The sequence below is a fragment of the Apteryx mantelli genome, chromosome 1 (assembly GCF_036417845.1).
Source record: "Apteryx mantelli isolate bAptMan1 chromosome 1, bAptMan1.hap1, whole genome shotgun sequence".
Lineage (NCBI taxonomy): Eukaryota > Metazoa > Chordata > Aves > Apterygiformes > Apterygidae > Apteryx > Apteryx mantelli.
The window spans coordinates 104,325,704-104,344,012 of record NC_089978.1 but is presented as its reverse complement, the minus strand read 5'-3'; the positions used below and the strand labels follow the sequence as shown (position 1 = coordinate 104,344,012).

The 18,309-nt window shown below is 44.8% G+C and overlaps 1 protein-coding gene across 5 annotated transcripts in view; it reads left to right on the top strand.

Annotated features, from left to right (window-relative positions):
* The first annotated feature begins 230 nt into the window (after positions 1-230).
* The window catches only part of SON (SON DNA and RNA binding protein), a 40,819-nt gene continuing 22,740 nt past the window's right edge, over positions 231-18,309 (top strand). For 3 of the 5 annotated variants that reach the window (XR_010884565.1, XR_010884564.1, XM_067299023.1), the window contains exons 1-3: positions 231-651; positions 2,345-2,505; positions 5,008-16,389. Coding sequence is in view for 3 of the 5 variants with exons in the window: in XM_067299023.1 (XP_067155124.1) it covers positions 545-651; positions 2,345-2,505; positions 5,008-16,389 (11,650 nt within the window). In the remaining 2 variants the exon portion in view is untranslated. Of the gene's footprint in view, positions 652-1,347; positions 1,558-2,344; positions 2,506-5,007; positions 16,390-18,309 lie in introns of those variants that run through there. The other 2 variants (XM_067299009.1, XM_013955277.2) reach the window with 2 other exon arrangements.

Genomic DNA, 18,309 nt, shown 5'->3' with positions numbered 1-18,309 from the left:
ATAGGATTACTCAATTTTACAAGACTGAGGGTGGTAAAAACAGGTTTGGATGCGTACATAGTTGGGAATTGCTTTGAGAGCAGCACGAAGAGGACCCCAGGGTGGCTGGCGTCCGGACAAGCCGATCTTAGCGCAGCCCCCCCCGAAACACCTCCGACACGACATGGCTTTGCCAGGCGGGCCAGGGCCGGCTTTGAGACACTGGGGCGCTTATTTCATCCCCGGCGGCGGCGGCGTTTTGCTCCTGCTCCTTTCGTGGCTCCATGTGTGACTTCCCCCCTGGCGGCGCGGCCGGCCGTGCCGCCGGGCCCGGCGGACAGCCCCCGGAGCACACGTGCGTGTCACCGCCCGGCTGCCTGCTCCGCCGGCGGAGGGGGAGGGCGCCTCTCGCATGGAGCCGCTCGCTGATTGAGGGCAGCGCAGCGCAGCGCCGGGCCCTGTGATGCAGCAGCGGCGTGCGGGCAGGCCCCCCTGCTAGGCGCTGCCTGCGCTGCACACACGGCGCGGCGGAGGCGCGGGGCTTGGCCCCGCTCCATGGAGACCAATGGCATCGCTCCCACCCACCCCCACGGGCCCCGAGCCCGCCGGCACGCACGGTCGCACGCTTCAGCCCACCATGGCCCCGTCGCCGCCGCTCCGGCCCTCGGCGAGGTGAGTGCCGGCCGCCGCGCTGCTCCGCGCAGGCCGGGCCTGCTCCGGGCCTCCGCGGCCGTCCGAGGCGGCCGCGATCGCGACGGCGGGAGCGGGGGGTGGGGTGTGTGTGTGTGTGGTGGGCGGACGGGGCCGAAGGGAGCGGCGGCCGCTGGCTACCGCGGTGCCCTCCATCAGCTCCCCCCTTTCCCTCCCCTCCCCCCTTTCCCCGGTCTCTCCGGGGCTGCGGCGCAGCTTTTCGGTTTACGGGGGGCCGGGAAAGGAGGGGTGCGTCCGTGTCGGGGGCAGAGCGGCAGTTACGGTTTCATCCGTTATGGCGGTTGGGGGGGGGCGAGAGGGCAGCCCGGCGGGGCTTTGCCTGCCGGTGGGGGGGGGGGGGCGCGCGGCCGCCTGCTCGCGCGCGTGCGCGCGGCCGGTAGGGGGGGACGGGGGGGAAGGCGGCGGTAAGTGCAACAACATGGCGGCGCGGCGCGCTCCTGCCCGCGGAGGGTGGGGGAGGGGAGCCGCGAACTTCTGCGAGACACGAGTCGTTTCCCCCCCCCGCCGGAAACTAGACCGGGGGGGGGGGGAAAACTGGCGCTCTATGGTTCTTGCTCAGCGCTAGAGCGGTCGTGCGGAGGCCCATCCTGCCCCTCCCCCGGGCCTTGACGTCATTCTGTTAGCGGGCAGCCAATGGGGAGAGGGCATAAAGGGAGCACGTCAGCAAGGCCTTGCGGCCTCTAGTTGCGGCGGTGCTTTGTGGGACATCGGAGGCCTCGCGTCTCGGCAGGAAGGAAAGCGGAGTGGGGGGGCCCGGTGCGGTAGGGCTGTCATGGCGACTAATATCGAGCAGATCTTTCGGTCCTTTGTGGTTAGCAAATTCCGGGAGATCCAGGAAGAACAGGAGCAGCAGCAACAGCACGGCGGGTAACGAGCCTGCCCGGGCTGGCGGGGAGCGCTCGGGCGGCGGGGGAGGAGACGCAGCCGCGTCCGGGCCCGGGCCTGGGCCTAGCGCGACGGGAGAGGAGGGGTGTGCCCGGGGGAGGGGGGTAGGGCGCGGGCCCCGCGGTGGGGCGGAGGGGGACGGGCCGGGGCCTGGGGCTCTTGCGGATCATTTCAGCGTAAACATGGCGGGGCCCGGGGGCTCGCGCCCTTGCGAGCGCCTTGAGCGAAAACACGGCGGGGGGGGGGGGAGGGGACGGACGGACGGGCGGACGCACGCGTTGTCTCCTGGCGAACGCGCTCCCGTTTTCACTCACAGGTTTTCAGTTTTTCTCTCTGTTTAGGGGCGAGAGGGGGAAGGGCGAGCGTTTGTTTGCTCCGTTGTTTTATTGTTACTATTATATCTAAGCTCGCCCAGTTTTTCGCAGCCTGGTCTCGCAAAACGAGCAAAATCTTCCGAAGAGGATTGTGTGATAGGTGTTTATTTTGCGAAGAGAATTGAGAAGTCTCTACGCATTTTTACATAAAGCACGGGGACTTGCTCATTCGCGAACATGTTTGCTTCCCTTCTGCCCAATTTTTAGTCGTCCCTAACTCTGTTGTGAATAAGTGAAAGTGAATCAGAAGGCAGATGTTTGACCAAAACCATGGCTTCTTCAGGAGGCTAAAAAGTTCTTTGAAGAGTTAACTATAGTAAATGTTTATGAATTTAAAAATAAGGGTAAGAAAAGCTCAAAATTGCCTGTATTATGTTGATATTTTTCTTGGTTAGTGGAAAGGTAGAAGGCCAGCCCAATGGTGACACAATCCCAGCTGAGCAAGCCAATCCTTCAGATGACACTGGTGCTGGGAGTCGTCAGAATGATCAGATAGTGCAGAAAATAGAGGAAGTGCTCTCTGGAGCCCTTGATACAGAGCTGCAGTGCAAATCAGGTAAATGAAAACACATTTGGCGAATATGTTCTTATTTAAGAAGATTGTCATAGTTCTTAACACCTAATCATTTTTACAGAGATGAAAAAGTACTTTTCAGTACTGCCTCTCTCACTGAGCTTCATCTGAAAAGCTGTATATTTATTGTAATGTTCGTTAAGTATTTTTCTGTTTACTATGATTTACAGCTGTAGATTGACGAGGAAATGAGTAATCTAAAAATTGAAACTGGTTGATATACAAAAGTGTTACTTAGTGTGCAAAAAAGCTACTTTTCTTTTTATCTCTCTCAGTTACAATAATGCTAACATCTATACACAGTACTTGTAAATATAGAAGAAGTTATTCGTAGGTACATCTAAAGACTGTTTTATGCTTCATTTTGTATATACCTGCTTCATGGCTTCAGTATGGAATTTTCAATTACAAAGCTGATACTGATACAAGTAGAAGCTTTATTTTTAGCAAGGTTTTTTAGATTGGTTTGTAAGATTATTTTTAAAAATCATCTATTAGAATTCAGAGTTGTATGATTAACTGTTTTGGCAAAGTAAGTTTTTTTTTTTTTAATAATGAATAATGCCCATGCTTTTAAAATGTAGGTATTCAGATTGAAGTCTTTCAAAGGTCGTGAAAGATTTGTGTAATATTCTCATAACATCAATAAATTACCCAATTTATCTTGCCGAAAATTTGCATATGAATATCCTTTCTTATGGGACTAGTCTTTTCTGTAAAATTCCTAAATCATTAGAGTCAGCAAAATGAAGGCTCTAATGATTGCATTTTTAATTTTTTGAAGTTCAGAATTAGGTGGCTGCTATGTGCTTGGTAAGTATAGTTCTGAAGTGATTTGTAAAAGGCATCATAGAAAATTGTGACAGGAATTGTTTAGTTCAAGGACTATTTATGCAAGTTTTGGGGATTGCTTCTCCTTTCTTTTATGCACAGTGGCTTGTTTACCCTGAGCATTTTCAACACTCTTCTTTCAGATATGTTATATAATCAGCACTTTAGGCTGGTCCCTAATTTTTTTTTTTGTGTTCTTCTGTCTTAGAAGAATGAGACAAGAAATATGATAGTAAGTAAGTGAAACATATTAGTGTGGTAGTAAATAAACTTAGCCTATGATATATGTCGCCACTGTTCATATCTAGAAAGGAGTTATGTTGTTGTTAGACAAAGTTAGGGATTATCTGAAAATGTGTGTAGAAAAGGTCATTTGACTCATTGTTCCTTTTTATAGCATTCAAGGGAATGTTGATGGAAACACTTTTTTTTTTTGTTAGGTTCATTATGTAAAGATGTGCATATGTTTAAAACTTCCTGAGATACACAAGTGTTTATGAGATCTTGGTCATGTTCATTTAATAGTATTGCAGTTACCAACGTTTTTTGAAAAAAAAAAATTTTTTTTTGGTAGTGTTTATTCAAACATTATACTTTCTAATCACAGCCAGATTATAATTGGAGAATCCACATGGCTCCGCTGGCCAGTATAAACGATTATGGTGAGAATAGCATGCAGGCAGACTTGAACATATAGTTCATATTTAGTCAAGATTTTAATGTTATTATAATGGGAATGCCTTTTCCATGAAAACATGGTACTAGATCCAAAGAAGGAGAAGAACTTAACACAGATTCAGATTAGGGGGAATGGAGGTACAGAATTAAAAACAAACAAACAAACAAAAAAAAACCCTAATCCAAACCTCAGTCTTCCTCTTCCCGCTCAGCAGTTGCCTATCCCTGCAGTCACCTGAAGTCATTGGGTACTTTCCTGTTTGATGCAAAAGCTCTTTAGGTGCTTATAGTTTTGCAGTTGTTCATGAAAAACACAGTCTGAGCAGCTGGTTGCTTGCCACCCCTTAAAGCCTGCTTGGGTTCAAGGAAATAGATGCTGTTTCCTCAAAGACGTTTGAAGAGCTTCATCAGTAAGTGAGGAACTTGATAAGTTTAGATCATTCCTAACACATCAGCCAGATTTGGCTAACTGACAAGATGTGGTGATAAGACGTTTTAAAGCATAGTAGGAGGTCATGGTACTGCTGGCCACATTTTATACAGTAGGCAGTTAAGACGATTTTCCTGAAGGATGGGAGGTCTTATTTCAGTTACATCTGCAGCTGCTATAGTTTAAAACCACATCTTCAGCCTTCCAGGAGAATGTACTACCCAATTGAATGTAGATGAAAATATATCCAAGTACTTCTTGAAAGGGATTGTGTTCCCACTGAAACTGTGTCACTGACCAAGAAGACTTGATTAACTTCTTGAAAGTAGAATTACTTTTTTTTTTTTGAAGTGATTACTGGGAGGAAGGATAAGAAAGAGGGCAAAATAGGGAGTGTGTGCCAGTTGTGATAGTTTGATAAACAAGATGTGGGTTTCAAATTACAATTTTTTGTACCTCTGTCCATGTACTTGTTTACTAGTTTAAAACTACTTTTTAAAGGCTCTTTTAATAACATTTACAAGGGAAATTTCATTTTCTTCTAGATGTAGACAAAGATACTGTGAAAAATAGTTCGAAGTCTACAAAAAGGAGTCCTACTGATGAAGTTGAAGATGAAATTCCTAGAAAAAAATCAAAGAAGAACAAGAAACACAAAAGCAAGAAGAAGAAGAAAAAGAAGAAGAAAAGGAAGAAAGAGAAAAAGCATAAAAAGCAGCCAAAAGAGTCAAAACTGAGTGCACGTCATGGAGAACATGCAGACTTACAGCCTGCATCTCGCTTGATGCCAGAGAATTCAAGCTCCAAACTGAGTATACAGCATGGAGGATCTGGAGATTCAAATCTGGCTGTTCACATGCAGCCAGAAGAACTGTGCTTAAAAGTAAGTGAGGAGCTTGATAGACAAGCTTTAGGACTTGGTTCTCATTTGAGAGCTGATTCTCAGCCACCTAAGGAAGATCTTGCAAGTGAGAAGGGGAATTTGTGTGCAGCAGATCCTCAATTTAATTTAGAAAGCAGCAAATCTGATATCCAAGAACATACTAGGATAACTCAAACTAAAATTTGCACTAGAGAAGAACAAATTAAAGAGTCTCATGAAAATATTTATCCTGTAGCTATTAATATCAGTGGAAAGGGTGAACTTCATGTTGATACTGGAAATGATACGTTGTCTAGCATCCCATCTGGAGCTGACAATAAATCTGAACTTCAGAAAGATCCAGAAGTAACTTCAGAGGTAGTAGAAGCACTAAGAGATTCAGAAGATATTCTGAAGTCTAAAGGCACTGGGGAAGCTTTCGATACAACTCTTGAATGTGAGACCATGGAAGTGCTGAAGTACTCAGAAGCATCTCTAAGATCTGTGGCACAGATGGGAACAAAAGAATTAGAAATAAACTCAGAATCTGTGTCTTTGGCAAGTGATTTGACAACAATTCCTAAATCTGCAAGTCAGGCAGATTTGAAAACTGTGAAGTTAGCTCACATGTCTGTGGCCATGGAAGAAGTGAAAATTCCAGAAACAGCTGAAGAATCTCTGCATATGGGAAACGTGAAAAGTGTAGAAAGATCTTTGGAACTAGGGGATGTGACTGGAACTTTGGAGCCAGCCGTAAAGCCCCTAACTGTAGCTGATGGTTTGGGAATGGCACAGTGCAGCCCCATGGAGAGTGTGAATGTCTTCCAAACAGCCTTGGAACCTGTAGCTATGATGGGAGACGTGGGAGATAAAGAAACAGACCCAGATGTGGCTTTGCAACATGCTTTTAAAATACCTGTAGCAACAGCTTTAACCCAGGTGGAAATGAAAAGTGCCAAAATACCCCTAGGACCAGGGGCTGGAACAAAGGTTAAAGATGTTGAACCAACCAGAGGCTCTGTGCAGACAGAAAATGTGAAAGCTTTGGAAGAAGCTCTGGAACCAGTTGCTGTGGTAAAGACAAAAGCTTTGGAAACAATTGTGGAACCTGTGGGTGTGATAGCAAAAGATGTCAAAGCAACTCGAGAACATCTGGAAGTTGAAGTTATCAAAGGTTTGGAAGGAACCATTGATTCTGCAACAGTTTTAAATGCTTCAGAAGTGGTCTTAGAGCCTAAAGTGACAGAAACAAGAGCTTTGGATAGAACCCAGGTATTTGCAATTCCAGTAGAAGTAAAGAATGTGAATGTGGCTCAAGAATCTCTACAAATGGGAGGTGTGAAAAAAATCCCAGAGGCTAATGATTTGGAAACAGCTTTTCAAGCTGTAGCTGCGACAGAGTTAAAAGCAACAGTGAGCCAAGAGCCTCAGCAAACTAAAGATTCAGGAGCAGCCCTAAAATATGTGGCCACAGAGACGAAAGGCTTAAAAGCAACTTTAGAACCTGTAGCAGTTGTGGAGGCATTTGTCCCCAAAACAGTTCCAGAAATCCAGATGGCAGAGGGTTGTAAAGGTCCACAAGCAACTGTGGAAGTTGTGGCGATAGCAGGAATAAAAGGTACAGAAACAAATCAAGCTGCTCTGCAATTGGAAAATAATGCTTCAAAAATTCCAGAAGCAACTCTAAACCCTGTAGCCATAACAGAGGCAAAAGATTCAGAGGGAACTTCGTTATTGAGACGAGTAGAGGAGCTGAGAGAATCAAGATCTGAGAGTGAGTCAAATGTGAAAGGTTTGGAAGCAGCTCCCCTGTCTTTGCAGAAGGAAGATGTGAAAGGTCCAGGAGGAATCATAAGACCAATGGCTATGCTAGAAGAAAAAACTTTGGAATCAACTTCACTGTATTTGCAAACAGAAGATACAAAAGCTTCGGAAGGAGCCCTCAAACACGGGGCTGTAGCCAGAGGTTTAGCAGCAGCACTAGGTTCAGCAGTGGAGTCAAAAGGTTCAGAAATAAATCTGGATCGTATGGCAGGAGTAGAAGCAGCCTCAGATGCTGCTTTCCCAGCTATGAAAATCGGAGATGAAAAACGTTTGGAAAGAAGCATAACTTCTGTGAGAACAGTGGAAAGTCTGGAAACAACCTTAGTATCTGTCTTGGAAACAGAAGGGAAAGATTCAGAAGCAGTGCTTGACAGAGCCAGGAGAGAGGTGAAAACATCTTCATCACATCTGCAGATGGAAGATGTGAAAGATTTCGAAGGAGATCCTGAGTCTTTGTATATGGCAAAGATGAAAGCTTTGAAAGCAGTCTTTCAGCCTGTGCCCATTGTAGGGGCAAAGGGTGTAGGAGAAAATGTGTGTTCTGAAGCCAAAATTGGCACCCAAGTTCTGGAAGCAAGTCCAGGACTTGTGGCCTTGGAAAGTTCAGAAAGAACTCCTGAATCTGTGTTTACATGTGTAAGCATGGAGCCAGTTACAGAATCTGAGGCACTGGCAGAAGTGACACATTTGAAAACCGCAGCAGAGAGAGAACCAAAACACGTGGAAACAATTGTAGAACCTCTTGTTACAAGCAAAACAAAGAGTTTGATCGTTTCACAGTCTGACATCATGACAGATAGAGAGTTGGAGATAACGTCACAAACTGAGGTAACAAGGGAGATGAAGGATTCTGAAATAGCTACTGGATCTACATTTGTAAAAGTGAGAAATTTAGACAACTTACCAGAAGTTGAGACAGTTTTAGAGGTAAAAGATGTGGAAGCAAGTTCAAAAACCTTGTACTTAACAGAAGTGAAAAATTTGGAAATGGTTGTGGGATCTAAAACAAGGTCACTAATGCAAGACTTGGGAACGACCTTAGAATGTGAGGTGACTGGAGAAGTAAAACATTCTGAAGTTGCTCCAGAAGATCTGAACAAAGCAAAGGTGAAGAACAGAGAAGCAGTACTGGAACCTGCGCAAACAGTGATGGTGAAAACTTTGGAAAAAAATTCAAAATCTCTGCACATGGAAGAGTTGGAAACAACTGTAGAATATGAGATTGTAAGTAAGCCAGAAAAAATCGAAACAGTAATAGAATCCCAAACTGTCAAAACAGTAGAATATTCCAAAACAACTCCAGAATCTCTGCGGACAGCAATGATGGGCGATTCAGAAGCAGTATCTTTGCCCAGAGTGGAAGAAAAAATTGTGACATCAGAAGTAGTGACAGAAGTAAGAAACTTGAAAGGAACTTCGGAATCTAAGATTTCAACAGATGTAAGAAATCAGGGACCTACTGTAGAGTATATAATTGCAACAAGGAGGACAGGTACAAAAAAAGTTGAGTCTTCACATATGATCAGTTTAAAAGATTTGGAAGAAGCTTCAGGAACCGAGAAAGGAATGAAAGTAAAATATTTGGAGGCAGCATCAGAAGCTAGAGAAATAAGTTTTTTGGAAAGTAGGAAAGAACCTGCAATAGTAGAAAGGAAAGATTCTGAAAGAGTCATGGAGCCTGAGGTATGCATGCATACCCAAGATTTGGAAACTTTTCAAAAATCTGAAGAAGTAGGGGTGATGAATGTTTTACAAGATGCTTCAGAAACATTCACCATAGCAAAACAACATTCAGAAGCTGTTTCAAAGTCTTTGCACACTGAAAAGCCAGAACATCTGCAAGTAGTTCCAGATGCCAGACCTGCTGCAGAATGGAAAAGTGCAGAAGAGGCTCCAGAAATCTTGAGTGCTGCTGAAATGAAATCTTCTGAAGCAGTTCAGAAAACAGGGGATGTGAAAGATCTGGAAACAATGCTGGAACGTGAAGTAGCAACAGAAGTACAGTATCCAAAAGTGGTGCAGTATCAGCAAATGGAGGATGTGAGAGTTCCAGAACAAACTCAGGAATGTGAGATACAGGTTGAGAAGAAAGATACAGAACAAACTCTACCATCTGAGCCTTTAATAGAAGTAAATGGTAGGCAGACTACTCCAGCAACTGTGGCAGGTCCAGAAACAGCTTTTAGTTCTTTACATGCATCAGATGAAAAAGACTCAGCAGCAACTCCTGAATCTGAAATGACTGGAAACCTAAAACACTTGGAAGCCGGTCCAGCTGATGTGGCAGAGACAAAAGATTTGGAAGCAGCTCCAATACGTGATGCTGTTGTAGAGCTGAAAGATTCAGAAGCAGCTGCAGGGACAGAGGCAGAGGCAAAAGATTTGGAAGCAGCTCTGAGACCTGAGACTGTTACGGAAGAAGTTCCAGTACTGGTGGTGGAGGCAGGAGAGTCAGAAGAAATTCCACAGGCTGAAGCTGTGAAAGAAGCAGGACAGGCGGAAGAAGCCAGAGATTCAGAAACATCTGATGTGCAGCCTGATGTGGCAGCACGAATGAGAGAGACTCTAATGAGACTTGAGAAAGTTTTTGAAAAAAGCCATAGAAGTGATAAAAAACACGATGCAAAGAAACAAAAAAGGAGTCGCTCTAAGTCTCATTCCAGGTCTAAGAAGAGGAAAAAAAAATCAAGGTCAAGTTCTACTTCCAGGCGTTTAACCTCTAAAAGAGCACGTTCTAGGAGCAGAAACTATTCGGATTCGAGAAAAAAGCATTCCAAATCTAGATCCCGGTCTGTGGAGAAAAGAGAGAGGAGAGTGTCTTCCCGGCGGTCCAGGCGCAGACGTTCCAGGTCCTCAGACCGCTACAGGTCTAAATCCAGATCAGCAGAAAAGAGAGGAAGCAGATTGTCCTCCGGGAGGTCCAGGCGTAGACGTTCCAGGTCTTCTGACCGCTATAGGTCTAAATCCAGATCAGTGGAAAAGAGCAGACTGTCCTCTAGAAGGTCCAGGCGCAGGCGTTCCAGGTCTTCGGACCGTTACAGGTCTAAATCCAGATCAGTGGAAAAAACACTGTCCTCCGGGAGGTCCAGGCGTAGACGTTCCAGGTCCTCTGACCGCTACAGGTCTAAATCCAGATCAGTGGAAAAGAGCAGACTGTCCTCTAGAAGGTCCAGGCGCAGGCATTCGAGGTCTTCGGACCGCTACAGGTCTAAATCCAGGTCAGCAGAAAAAAGACTGTCCTCCCGAAGGTCTGGGCGCAGACGTTCCAGGTCTTCTGACCGCTACAGGTCTAAATCCAGATCAGTGGAAAAACGATTGTCCTCCCGAAGGTCTGGCCGCAGGCGTTCAAGGTCTTCTGACCGTTACAGGTCTAAATCCAGGTCAGCAGAAAAGAGACTATCGTCTTGGAGGTCCCGACGCAGACGTTCCAGGTCCTCTGACCGTTCTAAATCTAGATCGAGGTCTTCAGAAAAGAGAGGGGGCAAAGAATATTCCTGGAGGTTCAGACACAGAGGGTCTGTTTCCTCTGATCGTTCAAAATCTAGGTCTAGATCTGTTGAGAAGAGGAGTCGGAAGGCATCTCTGCGGAGGTCTAAACGTCAGCGCTCAAAGTCCTCTGACCGTTACAAGTCTAGATCTAGATCAGTAGAAAAAAGAGATCGGAAGCAATCATCGCGGAAGTCTAAACGTCAGCGCTCAAAGTCCTCTGACCGCTACAAGTCTAGATCTAAATCGGTGGAAAAAAAGAAGGAGTCTTCACGAAAATCTAAGCGTCGTCGCTCAAAGTCTTCTGAACGTTTTAAGTCTAGGTCTAGGTCTGTTGAAAAAAAGCGCAAGGAATCTTCAAAGAAATCCAAACGGAAACGCTCTAAGTCCTCTGACAGTGTTAAGTCAAGATCCAAATCTGTGGAAAAAAGAGAGAGCAAGTTACCTTCAGTAAAGTGCAGCAGTAAGCATGTTGAGTCTTCTGAACATCAAGAGACAAGAACCGAATCTCCTGAAAAAATAGATGGTCCTGAACATTCTTTGACATCTGAAGGCAGCTCCTCCAAATCCTCTGATGGTCCTGTGTCAATAACTTTGTCTGCTGAAAAGGTAAATGGTCCAGAGTTGCCATTGACATCTGAAAGCGGATTTTCCAAAACTTTAGATAGCCTTGAGACAAGATCCTCATCTGTTGAAAAAACAGAGGATCTGCAGCCTTCTGTGATGTCTGAACTTGAAAGCTCCAAGGCCCCAGATGACCAGGAATTGCGATCCATGCCTGTGGAAAAAACACAGGTTTCCGAGCTTTGTCTGACAACTGAAAATGGGTGTTCTACCACCCTGTATGACTATGACTCTGAATCCACACCAGCTGAAAAAACACTGGCTCTGGAATCTTCACCACTACCTGAACTTCCATGTTCCACATCCAAATCAAGATCCTCATCTGTTGAAAAAAGAGGGGATACAAAACCTTCTCTGGTATCAGATTTTCAGCTCTCCACATCCCCTGAAAATGAGTTGAGGTCTACATCTCTCAAAAAAATACAGGGTCCAGAGCCTCTTCTGGCATTTAAAAGTGGATGCTCTGTATCTTCTGATGATTGCAACTCAATCTCCTTGTCCTTGGAAAAAACAGAGGTTCAGGGGTGTTCTCTGGTGTCTGAAAGTGTGGTCTCTGACTTTACTGATCATCATGAATTGAGACCTGCCCCTGTTGAAAAAATAGAGCTTCAGAAGTTTTTGCAGATGCCTGAAAGTGGATCTTCTATATTGGCTGACAGCCCTGAGTCAAGGTCACTCTCTTTTGAAACAGCAGTGGTTCAGGACACCAAAAATACATGCTCCAAATTCCCTGATGTCCATGAATCAGCCTCCCTGTCTATTGAAAAAGGCAGGATGCAGGAGCCTTCTCTAGCTTCTGACAGTGGATGCTCCAAGTCTCCTGAAAGACATGAATCAGGATCCAGCTTTGCTGCAAAAGCAGAGGTGGTTTCATTGATGTTGGAAGATGGGTCCTTCAAGTCACCTGATGGAAATGAATTAGGATCCTTATCTACTGAAAAAGTAAATGCTCCAGATGCTTCTCTGTCATGTGAACGTGCTCCTACTGAGGTCTCAGATGACCTCATGTCTGCTTCATCTTTTGAAAAAGTGGAGGAAGTTGTTACCGCAGCTGTAGGGGAAAGCTACAAGTGTTCTGAAGTTCATGAGTCCAGATCATCTGTTGACAAAGATCTAGGCAGTTTGGAATCTTCACAGGTACTTGAAATTGGCTGCTCTGAATCTTCTGAAATCTGTGGATCCCTGCCAGCTGAAAAAATAGAGAGTATAGAATCTTTTTCAACGTCTAAAAGTGGATTTCCCATGTGCCATGATGGCCGTGAGTCAAAATACAATTTTTCTGAGAAACTGGAAGGTGCAGAACTGTCAGTAGCATCTGAACTTAGGTATTCTGTATTTCCGGAAGGCCATGAATTGAGATCCACTGCAGTTGAAAAGTTAGATATACAAAAGCCTCCTCTTCCACTGGTAAGGGGATCCTCTGAATCCACTGATGTTTGTGAATCAGTAAGCTCTCTTAATGAAAAATCAGAGTCCCAGATGCCTTCTCTGACATCTGAAGGTGGACTGTTCCTCTTGCCTGATAGTCATGAGTTGAGACCTATCCCTGCTGAAAAAGAAGTGGAGGTGCAGAAGTCATATTTGGCCTCTGAACTTGGATGCACTGTATCTCCTGATGGCTACAAGTTGAGATCTGCCTCTGAAGAAATACAGGTGCAGGAGCCATCTCTGATGCTGGAAAATAGATGTTCCATTTCCTCTGATGGTCATGAGTTGACATCCACCCCTGCAGAGAGAGTTGAGGTGGAGGAGTCTTCTCAAATGTCTGAAAATGAATACGCAATGTCCCTTGATGGCCAGGAGTTGAGATCAACCCCTGTTGAAAAAACAGAGGTACGGGAACTTTACCTGACACCTGAAGGAAGGTGTTCAGTCTCCCCGCCGATCCAGGAGTTGCTGTCATCCCCTGTTGAAAAGGTAGAGGTGCAAGAGTCTTTAACACCTGAAAATGAATATGCTGTATCCTGGGAGGGCCAGGAGCTGAGATCTAGCTCTCTTGAAAAAGTAAAGATGCAGGAGCCGTGTGTAATACCTGACAATGAATATACTGTATCCCCTGAAGTTCAGGAATTGCCATCTTCCCTTGCTGAAAAAACAGAGGTACAGGAGTGTTCTTTGCTGTCTGAAAATGAATATGCTATATCCCCTGACGGCCAGGAGTTGAGAGCCAGCTCTGCTGAAAAAGTAGAGGTGCAGGAACCTTCTCTGACGTCTGGCAATGAATACTGCATGTTCCCTGAAGGCCAGGAATTACAGTCTACCCTTGTGGAAAGAACACTGGTGCAGGAGCCTTCTCTAATATCTGAGAGTGAATGTGCTGCATTCCCTGAAGGTCAGGAGTTGCTGTCTACCCTTGATGAAAAAACAGAGGTACAGGATTGTTCTCTGCTGTCTGAAAATGAATATGTTTTATCCCCTGAAGGCCGTGATTTGACATCCAGCCCTGTCGAAAAAGAAGAATCAGAGGAACCTTCTGAAACATCTGAAAGTGAAAGTTCAGTGTCCACTGATAGCCAGGAGTTGCAGTCTACTCTTGTTGAAAAAACAGAGGTGCAGGAGCTGTCTCTGATGTCTGAAGGTGAATGTGCAATGTCCCCTGAAGGTCAGGAGTTGCAGTCTAGCCCTGCTGAAAAAGCAGAGGCTAAGGAACCTTCTCTGACATTTGAAAATGAACATGCTCTGTCCCCTGAAGGCTATGAATCAAGACTGACCCATGATGAGAAAGTAGAGGATATGGATTCTTTGGCATCTGAAAATGATCATTTGTCTTTTGAGGGTCAGGAGTTAAGATTCATCCCTATTCGGAAAGCAGACGTGCAGGAGCGTTCTCTGACACCTGAAAGTGAACGTTCAGCATCCCCTGATGGCCAGGAGTTGAGATCTCCCCTTGTTGAAAAAGTAGGTGGTCTGGAACCTTCTTTGGCATTAAATGATAGATCCTCCATGTCTCCTGATGGCAGTGACTTGAAATCCATCCCTGTTGAAAAAATGGAGGATGGGATGTCGTCTTTAATGCCTGAAAGTGGATGCTTCATGTCCCCTGATGGCTACAGTGTGAAATCTGCCCCTGGGGAAGAAATAGGGGATGTAGAGCCCTCTTTGATATCTGGACATAGACATTCCCCATCCCCTGATCACGATGGCCATGAGCTGAAATCTCCCATGGAAGAAGAGGGTCTAGAATCCTCTTTGACTTCTGAACATAGAAGATCCATGTCCCCTGATGGTCATGACCTGAAATCTACAATGGGTGAAGACATAGAAGATATGGAGCCCTGTTTGACATCTGAACATAGACATTCCACATCCCCTGATGAGCATGAGTCAAGATCTACCATTGGTGAAGAAGCAGAGTACCCGGAGCCACCTTTGACAGTTGAACGTAGACGCTCCATGTCTTCTGATGGCCATGAATCGAGGTCTACCACTGGTGAAGAAATAGAGGATGTGGAGCCCTCCTTGACAGCTGAACGTAGACATTCCACATCCTCTGATGAGCGTGAATCGAGGTCTACCACTGGTGAGGAGGTAGAGTATGTGGAGCCCTCTTTGACAACAGAACGCAGACACTCCACGTCCTCTGATGAGCATGAGTCAAGGTCTACCACTGGTGAAGATGTGGAGGATGTGGAGCCCTCTTTGACAGCTGAACGTGGACACTCTGTGTCTCCTGATGGGCGTGAATCGAGGTCTACCACTGGTGAAGAAGTAGAGGATGTGGAGCCCTCTTTGACAGCTGAACGTAGACACTCCACGTCCTCTGATGAGCATGAGTCGAGGTCTACCACTGGTGAAGAAGTGGAAGATGTAGAGCCCTCCTTGACAGCTGAACGTAGACACTCCATATCCTCCGATGAGCATGAGTCGAGGTCTACCACTGGTGAAGAAGTAGAGGATATGGAGCCATGTTTGACAGCTGAACATGGACGCTCCACATCCCCTGATGGACGTGAATCGAGGTCTACCACTGGTGAAGAAGTAGAGGACATGGAGCCCTCCTTGACGGCTGAACGTAGACATTCCATGTCCTCTGATGAACATGAGTCGAGGTCTACCACTGGTGAGGAGGTAGAGGATGTGGAGCCCTCTTTGACAGCCGAACATGAACACCAGGAGTCACTTTCCATGCCTCTTGAAAAGCTGGAGGAACAGGATTCTTCCTTTATGCCTGAAAGTAGGCGTTCTGAGTCTTCTGAACACGAGAGATCTAGATCCAAATCTGTTGAAAAAGCATCTGACAAAGAGTCTTCACGAAGATCTAGAAGCAGATGCTCAAAATCTCTTACTCGCCAAAAGAGTCGATCGACATCTGTTGAAAAAACAGCAGACAAAGAGTCTTCACGAAGATCTAGACGTAGACGCTCCAGGTCCACTGCTCGCCAAAAGAGTAAATCCACATCTGTTGAAAAAACAGCTGACAAAGAATCTTCACGAAGATCTAGACGTAGACGTTCCAGGTCCACAGCTCGCCAAAGGAGTCGATCGACATCTGTTGAAAAAACAGCTGACAAAGAATCTTCACGGAGATCTAGACGTAGACGCTCCAGGTCCACTGCTCGCCAAAGGAGTCGGTCAAAGTCCGTTGAAAAAACAGCTGAAAAAGAGTCTTCACGGAGGTCTAGAAGCAGACGCTCCAGGTCTTCTCAACGCAGATCCCAGAGGTATGATACAGAATCTCGCTCTAGACGGAATCGCTCCAGATCAGTAACACGCAGAAGAGCGTCAAGATCAAAATCTAATCGTCGCTCTCGATCTAGCTCGCTGTCTCGTTCAAGGCACAGAAGGAGAAGTAGGTCAAGATCAGCATCAAGAAGAAGGCGTTCTTTATCAAGAGATAGACGTAAAAGATCTCAGAGAAATAGATCAAGATCTACTGATAGAAGAAGGAGAAGATCAGATTCAAGAGATCGTAGAATATCACTCAGGTTACGTAGCAGGAGTCGAACACCTATTCGTCAAAGACGATCAAGGTCAAGAGGAAGAAGACGGAGCTCTAGTAGGTCACCAATTCGACTGCGGCGATCAAGATCTTCAGGGAGAAGAAGATGTTACAGCAGATCACCTGATCGTCGAAGGTCCAGGTCATCTGAACGGTTTTCAAGCAGATCACCTAAACGTCTTACAGACTTGGGTAAGTAATAATTTTATCTTCATTAATTCCATGGTCAGGTAGTACTGATTGGTTTAAATGCAGCCTGGTTTTAACACATCTCTGTAGCATTCATAAGGAATTTCTTGAATTGCTTTTAGGCAGTGACTTTTAATAAGACAACTTTTATGTTGAAACTGAATCTATGCATACTATTTGGATGAAAATTGCATTTAAAGCAGAAATATAACTTGCTTTTAAAGCTTTTATACAAAGGTAGTCTGCTGTAGTCTTGAGGAACACTGTTCATTGTAACACTTAAAAAAGACCCAAGTACTCTCTGTAAGAGTTATGAATCACTAGTTTGTTTTTACTGAGATCAAACTGGACATGAAAGAACAAGCCAAAGTAAATGCCAGTAGGGAGATTTCTTAGTTCTGTTGTCAGCTGTAATGCTTGTTTATCTGTTTCCCTTACTGTCTTGCCTCTTTTCCACTGTTATTTTTGCTACTCAAAGCTTTGCTATATGAAGAGGGGCATTGTTGAACTATTAAACATGTGATACAGAGGATTTATGGGCTATGCTCCACATTTTTGTGGGCTTGAAAAAGGTCTGCTTTTTCCTCCATTGTACCCTTGAATCTTGAGGTGAGCTTCCCTGTACTGTGATCCTTTCTACTCAAGTTACGTTTTCAGAAACTCCCAGCCAATACTGAATTTTACTCTTAACTCCACAGTGTAGATAAGTTAGCATACTTTTTATTCTTAACCAGAGTCAATTAATAACATGGATGTAGCTAGCTGGTTTCTAGCTTGGTTTAATACAGGTTCACTGTGTCAGTAACAACTGTCCTGTGAGGATTTCTAGGTTGAGGTTTATTTGCAGGCAAGGCTTCAGGCTGCTGACATATACCAAATGCTGGAGAGCTTATGGTATGGAAATGAATTTTAGATCAAGACTTTTCAGCACTCATTCTTGTGCTACATGGGAATGTGGAACATTCAAACTCTGCTGAAGATATGACCATAAACTGTCAACAGGGACAGTGTTCTTCAGATATCTGGTTTGTGACTGGGGAAACTCAGGGAAAAAGAGGAAAGTAGCTAGATAATGGAAGTTAGGAACAGCATTGCATTTTATTTAGTTGGATCTGTGATATCTTTCGTAAAACCACAAAGCTTTAGTTTCACTGATTCCTTTCTGAAGGATAGGAAACAATTTTGAGTATTGAAAAAGTTGATATTCTTCAATTTCTTTTACTTTTGGATAATTAAGTAAATTTGGTCAAAAGCTGTGAGAAACTAATATATGTCCAACATACAGTAAATGAACTCCAGTTTTTCTGTGTCCTCTGCCCAGTCTGGAATACCTTTGTCTTGGTTTCTGATTTTATGTGCTTCATTTTCTACTTGGCTTTAGACTTTGCTCTTTGCTGTGGTCATGGGCATGTCAGTTATGCCTGCTGATATTAACGTAGATTTATGCTAAGAACTTAGGGGCAGGGATGCTTGTTTCTGAAAAAATTTCCAAACCCAGCTGATTCAGAAATGAAAGTGAAAATCCTAATGAACTGCATCTATCTACTGTGACTGGAGGAAGAGGGGCCTTGTGGTTTTCTTAGTATCTAAGTTTCATAAGGAGAAATGAGGTTCCTGTTCTGAGAGTTAAGCCCTCATGTATAGTGTGGGAATGGGCTTCCTCTTGTGGAGCTTAGGTTCTTTCAGTTTTCTGTCATAAAGTTACCATGGAAGCCCCTCTACCAGAAGTATTTTTGTGCAGAACATGAGAATTAATGGGCAGCTTTGAATCTGCCTTTGATTACTCCGCAAATTATAGCTATATACCTTTATTTAGGATTTTTGTAAAGCTGTGTGCTTGCAGAGATGGTGGTAACTCATTTGCAAACTGTGAGATCACACAGGAACATATAAAACATGCTTTCTTTCCATTCCCTATTTTTG